This window comes from Pezoporus occidentalis, unplaced genomic scaffold, assembly GCF_034315485.1.
Source record: "Pezoporus occidentalis ecotype Australia unplaced genomic scaffold, CSIRO_AGI_Poc_V1 ctg66, whole genome shotgun sequence".
Classification (NCBI taxonomy): Eukaryota; Metazoa; Chordata; class Aves; order Psittaciformes; family Psittacidae; genus Pezoporus; species Pezoporus occidentalis.
The window spans coordinates 3,397,297-3,413,736 of record NW_026916009.1 but is presented as its reverse complement, the minus strand read 5'-3'; the positions used below and the strand labels follow the sequence as shown (position 1 = coordinate 3,413,736).

General features: G+C 35.3%; 1 protein-coding gene across 1 annotated transcript in view; it reads right to left on the bottom strand.

Annotated features, from left to right (window-relative positions):
* The window catches only part of TTN (titin), a 247,054-nt gene extending 231,310 nt beyond the window's left edge, over positions 1 to 15,744 (bottom strand). Inside the window, exons 1-12 of the mRNA XM_062640616.1 lie at positions 15,530 to 15,744; positions 13,321 to 13,424; positions 8,963 to 9,166; positions 7,981 to 8,268; positions 7,154 to 7,242; positions 6,819 to 7,063; positions 4,911 to 5,199; positions 4,526 to 4,678; positions 3,959 to 4,078; positions 2,873 to 3,010; positions 1,959 to 2,096; positions 1,347 to 1,484 (exon numbers count right to left, since the gene is read on the bottom strand). Of these exons, the coding sequence (XP_062496600.1) occupies positions 1,347 to 1,484; positions 1,959 to 2,096; positions 2,873 to 3,010; positions 3,959 to 4,078; positions 4,526 to 4,678; positions 4,911 to 5,199; positions 6,819 to 7,063; positions 7,154 to 7,242; positions 7,981 to 8,268; positions 8,963 to 9,166; positions 13,321 to 13,411 (1,893 nt within the window). The 5' untranslated portion in view covers positions 13,412 to 13,424; positions 15,530 to 15,744. The remainder of the gene's footprint in view (positions 1 to 1,346; positions 1,485 to 1,958; positions 2,097 to 2,872; positions 3,011 to 3,958; positions 4,079 to 4,525; positions 4,679 to 4,910; positions 5,200 to 6,818; positions 7,064 to 7,153; positions 7,243 to 7,980; positions 8,269 to 8,962; positions 9,167 to 13,320; positions 13,425 to 15,529) is intronic.
* Between the last annotated feature and the right edge of the window lie 696 nt (positions 15,745 to 16,440).

The window sequence follows — 16,440 nt, the reverse complement described above, 5'->3', positions numbered from 1 at the left end:
TACTTTTGGCAGGTATGTACATGTACACATAAAGTCAGTATGCTGATCAGCTCCATAAAACTGTTAGATGCCACTAAAAATGTAGAGAATGTGTCTAGCATCTGATATGAATGTATTTACTATGGAATATACCCATAAAAACCTTTACCCCAGGCATATTGGTTGTTTCAGGGCTAATTATCAAATGATTTTACAAAAGAAGGAAAACCGAGTTTTCTGAGGAATTGAAAATAACACATTTGCAGCTGGAATTTTCTTTTTTTCTTATATACTGTCAAATTCTGTGTTATCAGGGTCTAAATTTTTGCCCTGTCAGACAACAATAGGTAATAGGACAGTCACTACTGGTGTTTATTATTACTGTTATAACTGATCTGGATGTAGCAACAAAGCATATCCTATTTATGCCTTAGGATATCTTTCTAATGGATAACTTCATGCTGATTTTAAAGTCATTATCGCCTTGAACTAAAATAACAAGTGAGGCTAAAATGTGATCATTTGCAGAGTTTTTTTTTTTTATTAGTGCTTAGGTAACAAGGATGTCTTATTCAATATTATTGCCTATTTCAAAATCATTGTTTGTACCAATTTGAATTTTGCCCTAAATTTACATCATCTAACACGTAACTGCAGTCTCTTAGCAGTCTGATTCCTCTGAGCTTTATATGTTGTGCTCTTTTAATCATATTTTATAAAATTGTTTTATGAATGTACCATACTTTTTCTAACAAAGTAGATAAATAGAATTACATAAAAGCTGCTAGCTTTTATAGCCAATAGTTATGCTATTCTTCCACATATGAGAGTTCCTGGCTGTATTAAAATCAGAAAGCTTTTCTGCTGTGGGAGTCCTACAGGAAGAAAGCCATGTCTGCTAATGTCTGATTGTCAGAAGTAATAAATTGTACAGACTTGAATGGATGCTAAAGTTTGTATGATATAAAGAACATTGCAATTGAAACTTGAACAGAGATCAGTTGTTTCATCTTACAACCATAACATCGCAAGGAATCATCATGTAGAAGAAAAAATTTCATTCAGAAATTTGAACAAGTAAACATTACTTGATTGTCATTGGTAGCAAGTAGGCTTTCAGAGAGAAATCTGACTGTAGTCTTAGAAGTGGCGTTTCATAATAGTCCTTTCTGTCTAGTGAGACAAAAACCTCTTTATCACCAGAAATTTAATCACACTGCCCCTGTTGACAATCATCCAACTTGATGGGTATGTTATCAGGAATATTTGAAGGCATTCTAATGTACCCAAGTAGCTCTTAAAAGGTAAGGTTTGCAGATAAAACAAATTTTAACAATTCATTTCACATCTGCAACAACTATAGTCACCTGATCATAAGCTAGATGAATTTGTTCTTGCTTGGCTGTAATTTCTTCTCTAGTTCTGGACACTGTGACTGGTGCTTTGGTTTTATCAGTGGCAATAATTTTCGGAGCTACAGTAGTTTTCTTAGCTTCCTTTTTAATCTAATTATTGTAGCAAAAATAAAAGTTTCAGTTATATATGATCTTGAAAGATATTTGAACAACAGAAAAGCATTTTGGAAGAGGAACAACTAAAAAGAAGGGGTTAGGTTCTTGTGCACTGCACACAGCTCTGTATTATACTATATTATTATACTCTATTATGTATACTGATAAGTATTGTCACACCCTCACACCTACTTAAGTAAAAGTAATGATTAAAATTTAAAAAAAAAGTTCAAATGCATTTCAAGAGTCAGTTATTCCATTCCAAATGTCAATCAGAAAGGAATTATGGGCATCCTATTAATGAAAACATTTAGGAGAACAAGATAGTATTGACAGTAGTTCTGGAAGTTTGTAAGTGGAATAAATCATAGAAAAAATGATCTGGAAATGTATAGTTAGTATTTTTTGAGCGACACAAGGTTTTTAAAGAATAGAGGATAAAAGAACAAATATAATATTGCTATTCACCTTTTCATGGGTTATGGTCACTTGTTCTTGTTTGGTAGCAATTCCTTCTTTACTTTTCGATATTATGACTGGTGGTTTAGGTTTATCAGTGGTAATTACTACCTTAGGTACAGAAGGTTTCATATCTTCCTTTGTTATCTAGTTTTTATGGTAAAGAAAATAACAGTAATCAATTATGTCTGCTGTCAAAATTATACAGCTTTCCTGGAAAGTGGGATAAGGTTTCAGAATTTGTATTAAGAAGAGAAGAAAAGCACTTGAGAAATGGAATAATCCCTTTGTGCAGACCAAGCTATAGCGTATTTTATATGCTAGCTGAACAAAGTCATTTAACATATTGCATTAATCTGTGTGTTAATTGTACTGTATCATTGTTTCGTAGAAACTGTTTTCTGCTTACAGAAAAATGAGTATTACTGACTTAATATTTGCTCCCATCAGTAGATGGAACTATTTCATCAGTTACTCCAACAAAGACTTCACAATATAGTCTAGCAGATACATTCAATACTCACACAAATATGAACTTCATTAAATCAAACTACACGCATAAATATTATATCATGAGAGATAACCTTTAAAATTTATCTCTAGAAATCTACCTTCAGACAAAAATCAGAGGTCATTAAGCATAAGATGAAGTTCTCTGTACCCTGACAGTAAAAGCCATAATGTTCAAAAGATCTGTAGGATTGGCAGCTGCACTCTTCCTCTGTAGACAGAGCAGCCCTGAAATCAGTAGACCTGGACCTGAGACACTGGGCTGGACTACCTTGCTTGATAAACTTTTCAGTTTATAATCTGCTCTTCATATATAAGCAGAGCAAAGATATGTAGCACAGTTGATGAAGAATGAGGTTTTATGAACTTTTTGGTGCATAACAGTGAGTTAAACATCTGTAATATTAATTTACCTTTTCATGAGCAATTTGCACTTGCTCGTGTCTGGTAGATATTTCTTCTCTAGATCTTGATATTCTTTCTTGTTCTTTGGCTTTGTCTGTGGCAATAACTACTGTGGGTACTGGAGTTTTCTCTGGTTGTTTTCTTACCTAGGTGTTTACAAATAAAGAAGTTTAAATGATATATTGTTTAAAAGTATAAGGTACATGATTTTTGATACATTTGGAAAAGAGGATAAAACTGGAAGGGAAATAAAATGTTGAATTCTGGATTTCAAAATCATCTAGTCTGGAAACAACATCAACATAAATGGACTTTTTATAAAACATATATACACTAAGCATAAAAAGAACACAACATTCCACAAATGGTTGCTTTGCTACTGAAAGCAGTAATAAATAAAAAAAAAATCTGATCAGAGAAAAACTGTCCTGCATCATAATCAGTTTGAGAAAGTATAGAATATTAAAATCAAGTATTAAGTAATTTTCATTTTGCCATCTTCAGCTATAATCTGCACATAAACATCTGATTTTTTTTCCAAGGTTGATTTCTATTTCTAAGTACTTTAAACATAGGTTACACTTCGTTCCTCATGCGTTTCTGCTAGAATGCAGATGTAGTATTTCTGTATAAAAGCTGATCTTCCATTACATCCCATTTGTCTGATAAAACACGTGAAAATAATCTGGATCAGTATTTTCAAAATGGATTTCAATGCAGAATGAGTTTTTGCTCCTTTTTTCTCACCCACTGTACTGCCAACAAACAAAGCAGGCTACAAATAGCAAGCTCAGAAACAAAATCAGAGAAAAAAACACCATACAATATATAAAAGAAAGATTTTTTTACTAAGTTAATGTTTTTCAAGTTTATCTATCACATCCTTCAGTATTAATGGAACTGAAATAACAAAGGAATCATCATCAAGGAGAGATAGGAGAATGATAGCAATGTAAACTAGTAACAGTGAGCATTTATGAGAAGCTAAAAATAGTATTGTGGTATGTCATTTTTCTTGTTCATAGGCTTGTCCTTTGAGGAGACATTAAATTTTTGAGCAGAATATGACAATCATAGGTAACATCTGTATTCACCTTTTCATGAGAGATGTGCCTTTGTTCTTCTGAAGTAACAATTTCTTCTCTAGTTCTCGATATTACTGTTTGTTTTGTGGCTTTATCAGTGGTAACTACTACTGTTGCCTCCTTTCTCATCTGATTTTTATAGCAACAAACAAAAAAACAAAGCCTTAAAATTCATTTTAACAACTTGATCATCAAAAGAAAGAGAAGGTAAAGTAAGAGAAAAGTGTAAGTGAAGGAAAAACACTAAGGGGGAATTATTTTATACCTAGCGGGTAAATTGTAAATGAGATATTAGAGGAAAAACTCCACCAGTGTCAGAATAATGTTAGAGAACAAATGACAAGGAAAAACACACGAACACTTTCATAGAAAGCATTCTTAAACTTAAAAACAGATTAAGAATAACTAGTTCCATCCTGCTATGATGAAAAGCAATGGAAAAAGTGATTTTACAGTCATGCTTTTGTGGTGCACTGGGTAATGTCTTGTTAATTCCTCACAGTGAATCATGCCTTGTTTGCATGTTGGGTGAAGGGATAAAGGGGAAACTATAGAATGCCTATGCTCTATTTCTACCTGCTCCTGAACAGGCTGAACATGGACTGCAGTCATTGCTGTCCTTTTAGTAGTTTGCTCTACAACACTTGGAGCTGGTTCTCTCACCATGGCTTGATCCACAGCAGCAACAACCATAGCAACAGCTGCTGTTTTTTCACTGTCCTTTCTCACCTATATTAATCACATCAAAAGACATTTTTTCATGTTTTGCATTCAGAAGAAGGACAAAAATCAAGTACAGAGACAGCATGTTGCACAGAAGCATTTAAATATTTTCAGCAGAACTCTCAACAGCAGGTACACACACATTTTTATACACAACCTTCCATTTAGCAAATCTAATCAGCTGTGATAAGTCCACACATAAAGCAAAACCAACGTTCTTTCAAAAAACAGACTTTACCTCTGTAGCACCAGTTGCAGCCTCCCCAGCAGCGGCACCACTGACGGTAACTTGTTCTTGGACCCCATATCTTCCTTCCCATCTTTCTTCAGTTCTTATTTGGGTAGCACTTGTAGATACTCTTGTTTCTGTCATCTCGGCTTCTGTGGTTGCAGTATATCCTTCCTGCCTCCAAGGAGGAAGGACTTCGGCCCCACCTGTTGTCACTACATGTGTTTTGCGGATTGGAGATGGAGATTTCACTGGTCTAATAGGTGAGGTGGAGATTCTTCCAGCAGGAGAAACTGACCTAATATAAAAATAAAGTATTAACATAATTAATGTTTTGTCATACAACAGCAATTATACAAACGTGCCATTCAGCCTGGACTTGAATTCACTCCCCTTTTAAGGTATCTTCATTTGTTTTATTTTACAAAAGTTTTTGAGGTGTTCTACTTGTATATTACACTTACCTGATTTTAACATTATGCCTAATGTGTGCTTTTGTCATACTCATAACTGTAACATATCTTCATAGTAGCTTAGTTAGATTCCCAAAAAGAAATAAGGGCAAATGTCAAAGTGCATTTCACTCAAGCACACATATTTAAAATAAATATGTATATATATAAATTATTAGTTTCCATTTTCTCTATCATAATTCTCCTAATAGGTATAATATAAAAGGCTTACAGGCTGTGAGTATTACATATTACATTTGTGGTCCAGTCTCCATAGAGAGACAAAATGATTAGAGTAACTGCTTTTTGTAAAAAAATTTATGTGGCAGCCACCTAGCAACAAAATAACTTTATGTACTGCTGCACCACATCTTATTTCTATGTGTTATCCCTTCATGTGTTCATATTGCAAGAAAGATTCTGATCTATATTTTTCCCCATACTTGCATTTAAAATTTCCCCAACAATAATTGGAAGTCACTTAGAAAGTGCTAGTTTTTTAGAATATCAAAATTGAGAATTCAGTCCTGATCCTAACAGACAGTTTGAAAGCATTTCTCAAAATGATTTAATAAACTTTCTAAGTTACACTTTCTTTGAGATGAATTTTTTATACTGTATTTCCCAGGGAGCATTAACATATTGCAGCAGTAGAGGGCAGCATCATGTTAATTTTTAGGTTTATTTTCTAACGTATGTCTAAAAGTGGTTTGACAAGCAGTGGAGTACAAACTTCCAGTTTCATACACACTGTAGATGGCGCAATTGAATTATTCTTTCATCTGTGCAGCTTGTTAGTTATTGCCAGTTACTACTAATACATTTCTCCCTGTACTTGCAAGTTATTCTCAATGGGGCCAAATTCACCAGCTCTGCAGGGCTTCCAAAGCAGTTTCTCCTTACCTGCTTTCTCAGCACACACCTCCTGAGGTCTCCCAGACCATGAGCCCTGCTCTTTATATCACTTACTTTCCCCCTAAAACTCTTTATGCAGCAGAACTAAACGTTATTTTTCCATAACCATATTTACCTTATCTGCTTTAAAACATTTTTTCTGCATACACAAAGAATGTGTTCTTTCCATTCTGCTTGCCACTCATTAGAGTGCCATTGTTCTTTTCCCTGTTCATCTAAAATAATCAAGGACCAACTGCTTTACTGTTTTCTTCTCTTTCATCATGAACTTGAAGCTTTGACTGCTATTTCAGCTGTACGTAGAGCAATCAAACTGGATTTATTCTCTAAAGGATTTTCTTCCATATGTGATAGAAAGTTTACATAAAAGGCACACCCTTCTACAACAGTGGCAAATATAGTACCTTATAGCTCACCATCAGAATAAACACAGTTGTCATTAAGTCAGTGCGTTCTTCCATTTTATACTGTGCTGTCATTCTACAGCATTACTTCTGTATGTGAAAGTTGATTCAAAAGGCAATCTTGTTTGAAAGAATAAAAAGTTTACCTTACTGGTGAGGGTGTTGGTGCTCTGACATGTCTTACAGGTGACGGTGATTGTCTAACAGGTGATGGTGACTGCTGTCGTGCCATTTGTGCTTTTGCAGCAATTACTGGTGGGGTTGGTGATTTTGATGTAGGTCTAGGAATCATTCGTGGAGGTGCCTTATGTGGGAGCTGTTGGGCTGTTGCACCTTCTATGACCATTTCAACACTTGTAAGTGATCTGGCATCAAAGTGGGCTTCAGTCTTCTACAATGAAATCAAGAGAACAAGTCTGAGATACTGTAGAAATCGTTATCCACATTTTAACCTTATCAGCTTTGTTTTTGAAAAATATACCTTTTCAATTCTGGCTTGTCTTGTTTGTGAAATCTGAGCAGTCGAAACAATTGTCTTTGTCTTTTTAGCAGGAACGGCTTCTTCCTCACCTTTTGGAAGAAAAAACAAGGTCAGGAGAATTGCAGATGGCAACAAACAACAAGCAGATGCAGAAATAAATGAATGGTCAATTTCCTTTGTATACAAATTTATATAAACAACAGAGAAAGTGTTGAGCAACCATGTGTTTTTCCTGAAGTATCTATAGACAGATAATTGTGAAAACAGTTGGAATAATATTTTTTCATTATTGTCATTAGAAAAACAAACAACAAACAAAACGAAACAGTCCTGGATCTCAAATATCTAAACATCCTGGAAGCCTGACTGAGTTAAAATCCAAGCAAGACGACTGCGCTAGGTAAAATGATTCACTGCTACAGTTCTCTAAGAACTGTCTTCATTCTTATCAGGCTCATTTACAAGACCATGTACAGTTACGCAGTCTAATATATATATATTCTGTCAAAGACAGCTTATAAATGCAACTTTGTGAAATCTACAGAGCAAAATAAGAACGAGTGAAAGTATCCTCAGTGGAGCATCCTGTCCACTGAATCCTCAGTTTAAAGAAGACCCATTCTGGAGAAAAGCTCCTTTTAAATTCTCAGACAAAATCCTTTTGCAAATGTCACCAAAACACTGTTTATTCACAGCAAGTTAATAATGCTTGAGAAAGAAGTTATAAGTTGGCTTGTTGCCGTAACTTTGATGAAGTGGTACATATTGTACCTTTACAATAATGAATGATCGCTTATTTTCATGGTTTGCAACTTCACCTCCTTTACCTTGAATTAGTAATTCAGCTGTTGAAGTAGCACGTCCCACATTATTTGTGGCATTTACTGAATAGGTACCGGAGTCTTCAGGATATGCTTCTGCAATTGTTAAGCTGTAAAGGTCTCCTTCTTGTATAATTTGAAAATCGGGGGAGCTTTGGATTTCTACTCCATCCCGATAAAACTTCACCACAGGTGTAGGGATTCCAGTCACTCTCACATCAAGTCGAACTTGACTTCCCTGCCTTGCAGTCATGCTCTGTAGTCGTTGTGAAAAGTTTGGTGGTGCTGTTCCAGCTGCAGTTTTATTGAAGAAATAAATAGAAAAGCAATAACATCTGTTAAAAAGAACTTCAAGGGCTAGATATTTTCATAGGTAGAATTGCATTAGATCTTTTTGTTTTTCACATGTTACTGACAGGTGATACTACAGACTCAAACATTTAAAACATAGAGTTGATTTGCCAAAATGCAAACAATCTTAACTTTTTTTTCACATGTTTATTATTTCTGATATTTCTGACTATGCCCATGTGTGCAAATATTTCTAGAATTAGAGATACATTGAGTATAACCATAGGTAGTAAGTGCAGTCTCTTGGGTATGAGCCTTTATGTGAGTTACTCTGTTAAATATCTGCCGAACTTTCTTTTCTTTTATAATTTCTTTTATACATAGTTTGAATAAAGCCACTGTGACAGATTACATGAGCAGAAGCTATGACAGAAGTTTGTAATTATGGTTGAGAGTTTATAAGATCAAGATTAAACTTTATACAATTAAGTGTTATATGTGTATAATGATGCTGTTAGAAAATACAAGCCAGAATACATACTGAATTCTAGACTGCTTTAGGAAAACAAATTGGTTTGCTATTTCTTTTCTGATCATGTACTTTAAATCCAAACCTTTTTCATTAACTGACTCTTCTGCTGTTGCTCTCTCTCACACTGCCAGCAGAGGGAGGTGCCTTTCTTTAGCTATTTCATACCTGTGACGAGTAGCTCAGCGGTACTAGTAGCTTGCCCAGATCCATTGGTGGCTTGTACGGTGTATCTTCCACGGTTTGCTTCTGTCACGGTGGGGATCACCAGTTTAGCGCGGCCATCACTAAACGAGATCTGCACACCGGGCAGAGTTGCAGCAGAAAGAACCTGGCCATCCCGATACCAGTTCACCTCAGGAACTGGGAAACCTAAAGAAAAAGGAATACAAAAGGAGAATAAGATTCTGTGAAATGCCAGATACCCAAAGTTACCATAATACTCACTCATGTATGCACAGTTATAGTGGAGTGCAATGGCATAGGCACAGATACATGATTGTAAGTCTAGTGACACAGTGGTAAAGGAATTTCTTTTTAGAAAGGTCTTTCAAATACACAGAGCAATAGAACAACTACATAGTCTACTGAATTTAGGAAATGACTTGGATAATGAGTGGACTGTAGTGTTTGGCAGTCCTGCTGAGGAATTGTTCATTGAAATTATGAGGGAGATGGATTAATGCACATGAGAATTCTTTTATTTATCTGTTAGTATCTAAGTAGTGTTGTTTATTGCTAACAAAATTATCCAGTCCAATAGTTTGGAGACAAAGTAAAAATCAGAACTTCTGACCAAGTTAAGTAGTTGTCCTAACACTAAATGATTCAAAAAATGAAGTGACAGAAAAGTGACTGCTGTAGACATTAACATCAAGTGCTATTAATGTTTTGGAGGATTTGTTTCTTTTTTCTTGGAATGAATTCTGTTTTAGTTTGGTATCTTTTGTTGTTCAAACACACTATTCTTTCGTTGCCAGGGTTGTGAGCAAGACTCTTCTTGTCAGAAGAGTTTGACCTATATCTACAGCTGTTTTTTTAGCTTTAAATGGTGGGGTTTGATTTCTAATGGAAATTCTGTTTCCAGGTTTTTTACTCAGCCTACTCTACTGAGCAACTGAAATCCATTTGACAAACAGGCAAGGGTTTTAGGCAAGCCACATAAGGAGAACAGCTAATTTAAGGCTATGGTTCCAGCTCAAAAGTTTTTCTGTAGTCCTACAACATCATTTCTCCAAAGTGAAAAATCCTTCAAATTTATTTTATTTACTTCTCATCAAGACTCTCAAGACAAATCACCAATTGCACTGCACACAGGCTCAGGAATGAGATCTGAAACTGCAATTGCTGGAGCTGCTCTACTTTTTTGATCTCCACTCTCTGTGGCTTGGAAAACCCCAGGACCATAGAATTCTGCTCCTTTCTAGAGTACCTCTCCTATAAATTCTCCTATAAATTAAAAGGAATTTAATTATCTGGGGGATCAATGTGTCAGAAATATGACTGTGTGAGACTAAAATGAAAGGGAATCTCAGAAATGTAGTCTGAAGCTTTTACTGGCTGTCTGCAGTCACACCATACCTGGTTGACAAAGTTTTAAATTTTACTCATAGTTGAAAAACTGATTTTTAGATATATACAAAATAGAAACAGATACACGCAGAGTGTCTTATACTACTAGTATACAATAAGTTGAACATGATCATCATAAATACAAAGCATCCAGCAGATTCCACCGATTTCATCCAGAGCTAACATTTGTGCGAAGGAGTTTCAAAAATTGTTAAGCTTGGCAACCAAAAATCACTTTTTCAATAGAGAATTTCTTGAAACAAAATGTGCTATTTTCTTGGTGCAGCATCATATGATGATTAGCAAACATGGGGTTTGTGTGATAGGTTGAACAAAGCCTACATTTAAAAAAATTGAGTCTATTTTAATGCCTTAAAGTCATATGCTCAAAGGATTCAAAATTAGAAGCTGTTTTGAAAACCTGAGCACAAATTCATACTAAAAACCCCTGAACTTCACAAATTTACTAGGACTCTGCTAATCCCATGCCACAGGGCTAGGGACTGAAACATAAGATTTACCTCAGGTTACAGATATTTTTGGCTGGACTATGTAGAGTAAGGACTGACTTTAAAATGTGCCAAATGCCACTATGATTTGAATATTAATTATCAGGACGTTATTTTCATTTTTGAAACTGTCCTTTAGGTTTTTGAACTTTATTGATAAAATGAAGAAAATTAACCTGAAGGGCCTCAAATTCACTAATTTAGTAATTAAATTCAAATTGTCCTGACAATGATGTAAGTGAAAGGAACTGCCAACCTGTGTGCCATCTCTGTGTTGCTTTCAACAATATGTGGAGTGTAGGGCTGTCTTACATTGAGTAATGCAAAATTCAAGAAAGTTGAACTGATATTTTCGGTACTCAACTGGAGTACATGTTAGTTTTTTGTAAGCAAATTCAATACCTGATCATTACTGTGGAGACATGAGGATGGACACAGTTCTATTGCCATCAGCACGGCAGACTTTCTTGTCACTGACATGACGCCTCATGTCCCCTCAGTAACTGCTCACCCAGTAGTGCTCCCCCCTGCGATGATGTGCTAGCTACTCTGGCATTTACTGCTTTTAGTCACGGGTTTGTGTGTTCTAAGCCAGGGGGAGGTGCTGGGTATTTTTGACTGATATCAAACCTTTGCATTGTGGCACTTAATTCATGGTCTGACACAACAGTGCAATCATTTGTTCTAGTTTACAGACTGCAAAATTACGCCTCTGGTGGTTGTTAATATCTTCTGGTACTCTTAGATTAACTGGGCTGTGTTCGAATTGTATCTCTGTATTAATACTTGATTTGTATATAAACAGAGTTATCAGAGCTAAAAAGAAAGTAAATTTCAAAATCACAATAATTCATGACAGGTAAGAAAGACAATGTAGCAGAATAAAGCCGTATAGTCCATTATTTATGCAATTAGTTCAAGAAATAAAACTTTCTTCATATTTTTTATGCATTGGAAAACTTAAATTACAAACCACTGTCAGATCTGTTAATCTTGATGGATACTTTTGGGGCAGAAAAGGTATTTCAAAATCTTACAATATAAATAAAAGCTAACAGAAGATTGCCTCACATGATATTTGGGACTAAAATGCAAATATGGTGTATACTCCTCATTGTAAGAAATCAAGTTCCCCTATCAAATAATCCATGATATCACCCAAATTAAAATAGCCAAAATCACACTCTGAGCCATAATATTAGTATATTCACTTGTTCTGGTGATAACTTTATGTATTCATAATAAGTATTGTAATCAGCAGTGGAAAGAAACTCTTAATTGAAAATTTACAGTGTACAGATAACAAGAGAAGGTCAGGGCAATTAATTGAGGAGTAGAGGGCCAAACAACAGAGTAAGGCATGAAAAAATATCATGGATATTGATTACATGACATGTTCAAACACCTTGTGTGAGTCAGTGCTATTCAAAGGGACCAAAGGAATGAACCACAGTGGACCTTAGATGTCAGAGATCATTATACTTGGACAGATCATGTGTTTGCACCTGTCACAGAGCATCTGGGTAGTGTTTTATGATATGTGGATCATCACATTGCTAATGCCTGTAAGACAATATAATTCCATCAGCAGGAGCATGTGTCATTTCTCCTTAGTCACTGCCGAGGTCAGAGGCACTCTTAGAACAGGGTGTTGGTCTTATGAAAACCAACTCAGCCTTATAACGTGAATAAGGGTTCTTGCATGGGATTTTGCACAAGATGAGGTGTTTGAATGGGGCGTAGACTGGCAAATGAGCTACCTTCAAAATTACGTGGTATCTTTAAATTACATCAGCAATTTAAATTATATTAATCCAGCCTTGAGCTACCATCATGATCATCATACACATCTATTATCTAGCAAACTAGGGTTTCTACTGTCTTCAGTAGCCATGTGGACCCAGATTTTGTGTTTTTAACCCCTCACTGACAGAACTCCAGAATGAAGTAAACTGAAAGGTGCAGAAGTTGCTAGAGTTAGGCTTAGAACTAGGTCAGTGAAGAACTACCATATGCCTTGCCTTCTGCACTATGATTCCTCATTCTGTCCAATCATCATCCAAACAAGTTCAGTCTTTTTACACTCACATGAAGTTCCCTTATTAGTACAATATGTATTTTTATGTAAATCATTAAACGCTATTTTCTCCCAATTTTCATGGTTCTAACATACATGAGACTTGACACCAGTCTCATTGGCAGGATGATTCACTATTGCCTGGGAAGCCTTGTAACTTTATGCAGTGTGTTCATGGGTATCTGACAGCACCTCAGTGCTGATTACTACTGTATGATATGGATATATAGTCACATTTCAGCACTGGTCTTTACCTGTTCAGCTCAGATTACGATCTATGAAAAGTTTTATCATTTGTCTTAGCATAAACGTTACCAAAAATAGTAACAGACAATAATCAATCTTGCAAGAATGAACAAAAACCTTACCACTAATATGAGCCTCAAAGGTTGCGGCACTACCCTCCAGTGCCACAACACTTTGTAACGGCTGCGTGAATGTTGGTGCTTTTGTCGTCATCTTTACAGGCACTCTGAAAGCAACATAAATTTAGAAATTAGAAATCAATAGTGAAATTGTTATTACACACACATCCTTCTTGCTAGATTTTAGGAATATTTGTGATTATTTTCATAACAATTTATTCAGTTTTAAATCACGTTGACCTGGTGAAGCATTGTGATTGTGGGTTTAGAAAAATTGCATAGCAAATTACTCTTAGGGCTGACTTGGCTGAGTTGGATGTGAAAATGTTATATTTAGTGAAGCTGTGATTTGGCATTACAAGTATGCAGAAGGAGACAAAGTTCTGCTTGACTCATTGCATGACCTTCCACAGGTCTTCTAGCCTGTATTTGGCCATTAATCTTTACCTAAATAGAAAATAATCTCCATGTGGACTTTTTTTAAAGTATCTGAAAACGCTTTGCTAGTGCAAACTGTTTACATTCTCCAGTAGGAGGCCAACAAGGTCACTAAGTAGCCATTGAAAAAAGTTTGAAAGCCTACAGTGTTTGGCTTTTGATAATGAAAAAAATGCCAAGAGACTCTTACAAGCCATCTGTAAGTAGTGAATAATTTCATTTTGCACAGAAGCATACTGGCACTACAGATGTAGATAAAATTATACTCTTTCTTAGAGAGTATCTCAGTGGAATTTTGAATATGGGAAGACAGCTACCTTCGAAATGTGAGCTAGGATATAAGGTAGCCACTGACACTGATGGTTTGAACAACTGCAGATCCATGTGAAATCTGAAAGAAGTTTGCTTTCTCTTCTTATGACACAAGATCCTACTTTAAAATAGCACTCTCCTACTAGGAAAACTTCTGTATCAGGAATATTTTATATTTGCATGAACGCATTTATTTACTGATGTTGATTTGTCCAAGTTTTTTAATGCTGTTAATATCTTCTTAATAGTACCGGATATCTATTCAAGTTACAATTTTTCTCATTAAAAAATTCCCCTGAGAGCATATCAGGCCTTACTAACTGAGATTTAACCCCATAATATTTCAAGTCAATCTCACACATTTACTGTTGTTTACTTTGACTTCTGTGCCTGATTTTGTGACAGTCCCAGGCTTAAACTTAAAAATTAATGAGAAAATGAAGTTTCTTTCACTATGAGCAAAATTTATGCTACCCTTTAAAGGCATGAGTTCCTTAATTGAAATCAGTGCCTGGTGCCTACATACAATAATCACATAAGAGTTGAGCTGGATATTGTACTGAGATTTTTATCTGCTTTTTATTGCCTTTACTGGTTAGCTGGATACTCTTTCCAGCTTAACAGGGGAACAGCCCATTATCAAAGCTTTTCAGCTTCAAGAGTAAGGGGGAAATGAGTTCAAAGTAGAAACAAATGACCACCATTTTATCCTAAAACAACACTAGTTTTCTGAAAGGAAGATGAAGACAAATATCTGTCACATGCTAAAACCCGGGGAAATAATCTGACAATATAATTAAACATTATGAAAATGTATATATATATAATTTCCTGACTCCAAAATAGATTAAAAATAATTTAATTAAGTAGAATTGTCATTGAGTTCAAAAAAAGTTTATATGTTTCATTGTCTAGGCAAAATTCAGTGATGAAGCTCTGATCTTATAAGGCTTTTTGTATAATTAGAATTGAAAGTATGCATCTGAAATGTCATGTTCCAGAAATAACCTTCCTGGCTATGAATGACAGCAGACAAGTGTTCCAGAGCTGCCATGTAACTGATACCTTAGCAGTTGATTCCCTTAAAAAGTCATCAGTGCTTAGCTGATACCATGTGCATTTTATCAGAGCTATTCTGGGAGCTTCTGTTTATCTCTCAGTATCATAACCTTGAACACTCCCAATGAAAGGAGTTAAAGTTAAGCAGATGTTTCCATGCACATTTCAAATTTTAATTTATAGTCTTTCACAATAAATATACTAGAAAAACTTTTTGCTGAGTAGTATCAAAACTTACACCCAGAAATTTAAGACATAATCTTCCCAGAAAATTTAAATGGTCTATGTCCATAGTCTGAAACCTACATCCCCTCCCTGAAAAAAATTTGCAAATAGTAGATTGTATCAGGATTGTTAATGACAGATAAAATACTTATTCCACAATCAGAAACATGTTACTAACCTGATCTCTCAAAGTGCCTGTAAGAGTGGGCTAAGCCCAATGAAATCTTCTTAAACGACGTCCTTATCCAGAGTAAAATTTTGTTAGACAATCCCAGCATGAGAATTGTAGAGCCTCTAATCATAAAAACAAAACTACACAGTCTTGACAGTGTAGTTTTGTTTTTTTGCAATCCCTACACCCGAGGCGAGGCGGGGAATGCACGACTGCTCAGAAGTGCTAACATAGTTGTTTTGCTTTATATACCCCAGCTCTCCTGTCAGGTCTGCCTCATCATGTCACTGTCAGCTCTGATTGGTTTCCTAAAAGAACGTATCTTGTGAGAGGGGATCCATTATGTGTAATGATACACCACCTGTTCGTTTGATTGACAGGGCTAATTTTGGAGGCACAGAAGGGATTCACTGAGGAAACCTCATCTGTTCCAAAAGTTTTGATTTATAAATCAGTCTTTTGTTATGTGCAGTTTACAAGATGCTGCAAATTTCCTAAGTCATAAGCAGAAGACAAAGTAATTAAGAAGCATTTTAGCACAGGATATGGACAAGTCATAATCATATCAGTGAGATTCAGCCTTACTTTCTTTCATTCTAAAACATCCAAGAAGCTACCAAATGCTCTGTCAATCACGAGACTAAATAAGTGAGCTGAGCTCAGACATGTGGCTGCACACTATTAGAATACACAGTTTAAATTATTTTTTCCATAACTTTGAATTCTAAAATTGCATTTGGTAATATAGAGATTTGTCATTTGCTTGTTTGTTTGTTTCAGAATTTTTCTGTTCACCTTTCCAAGTAGTTAAGCTTAAAAAAAATAGCGTACAAAGTGCAGAAATACTAATTCTGTGAAATGAAATTAATACAGACAACTACTGTAATTTCTAAAAAAAAGCAGATTTTTAGCCTAAT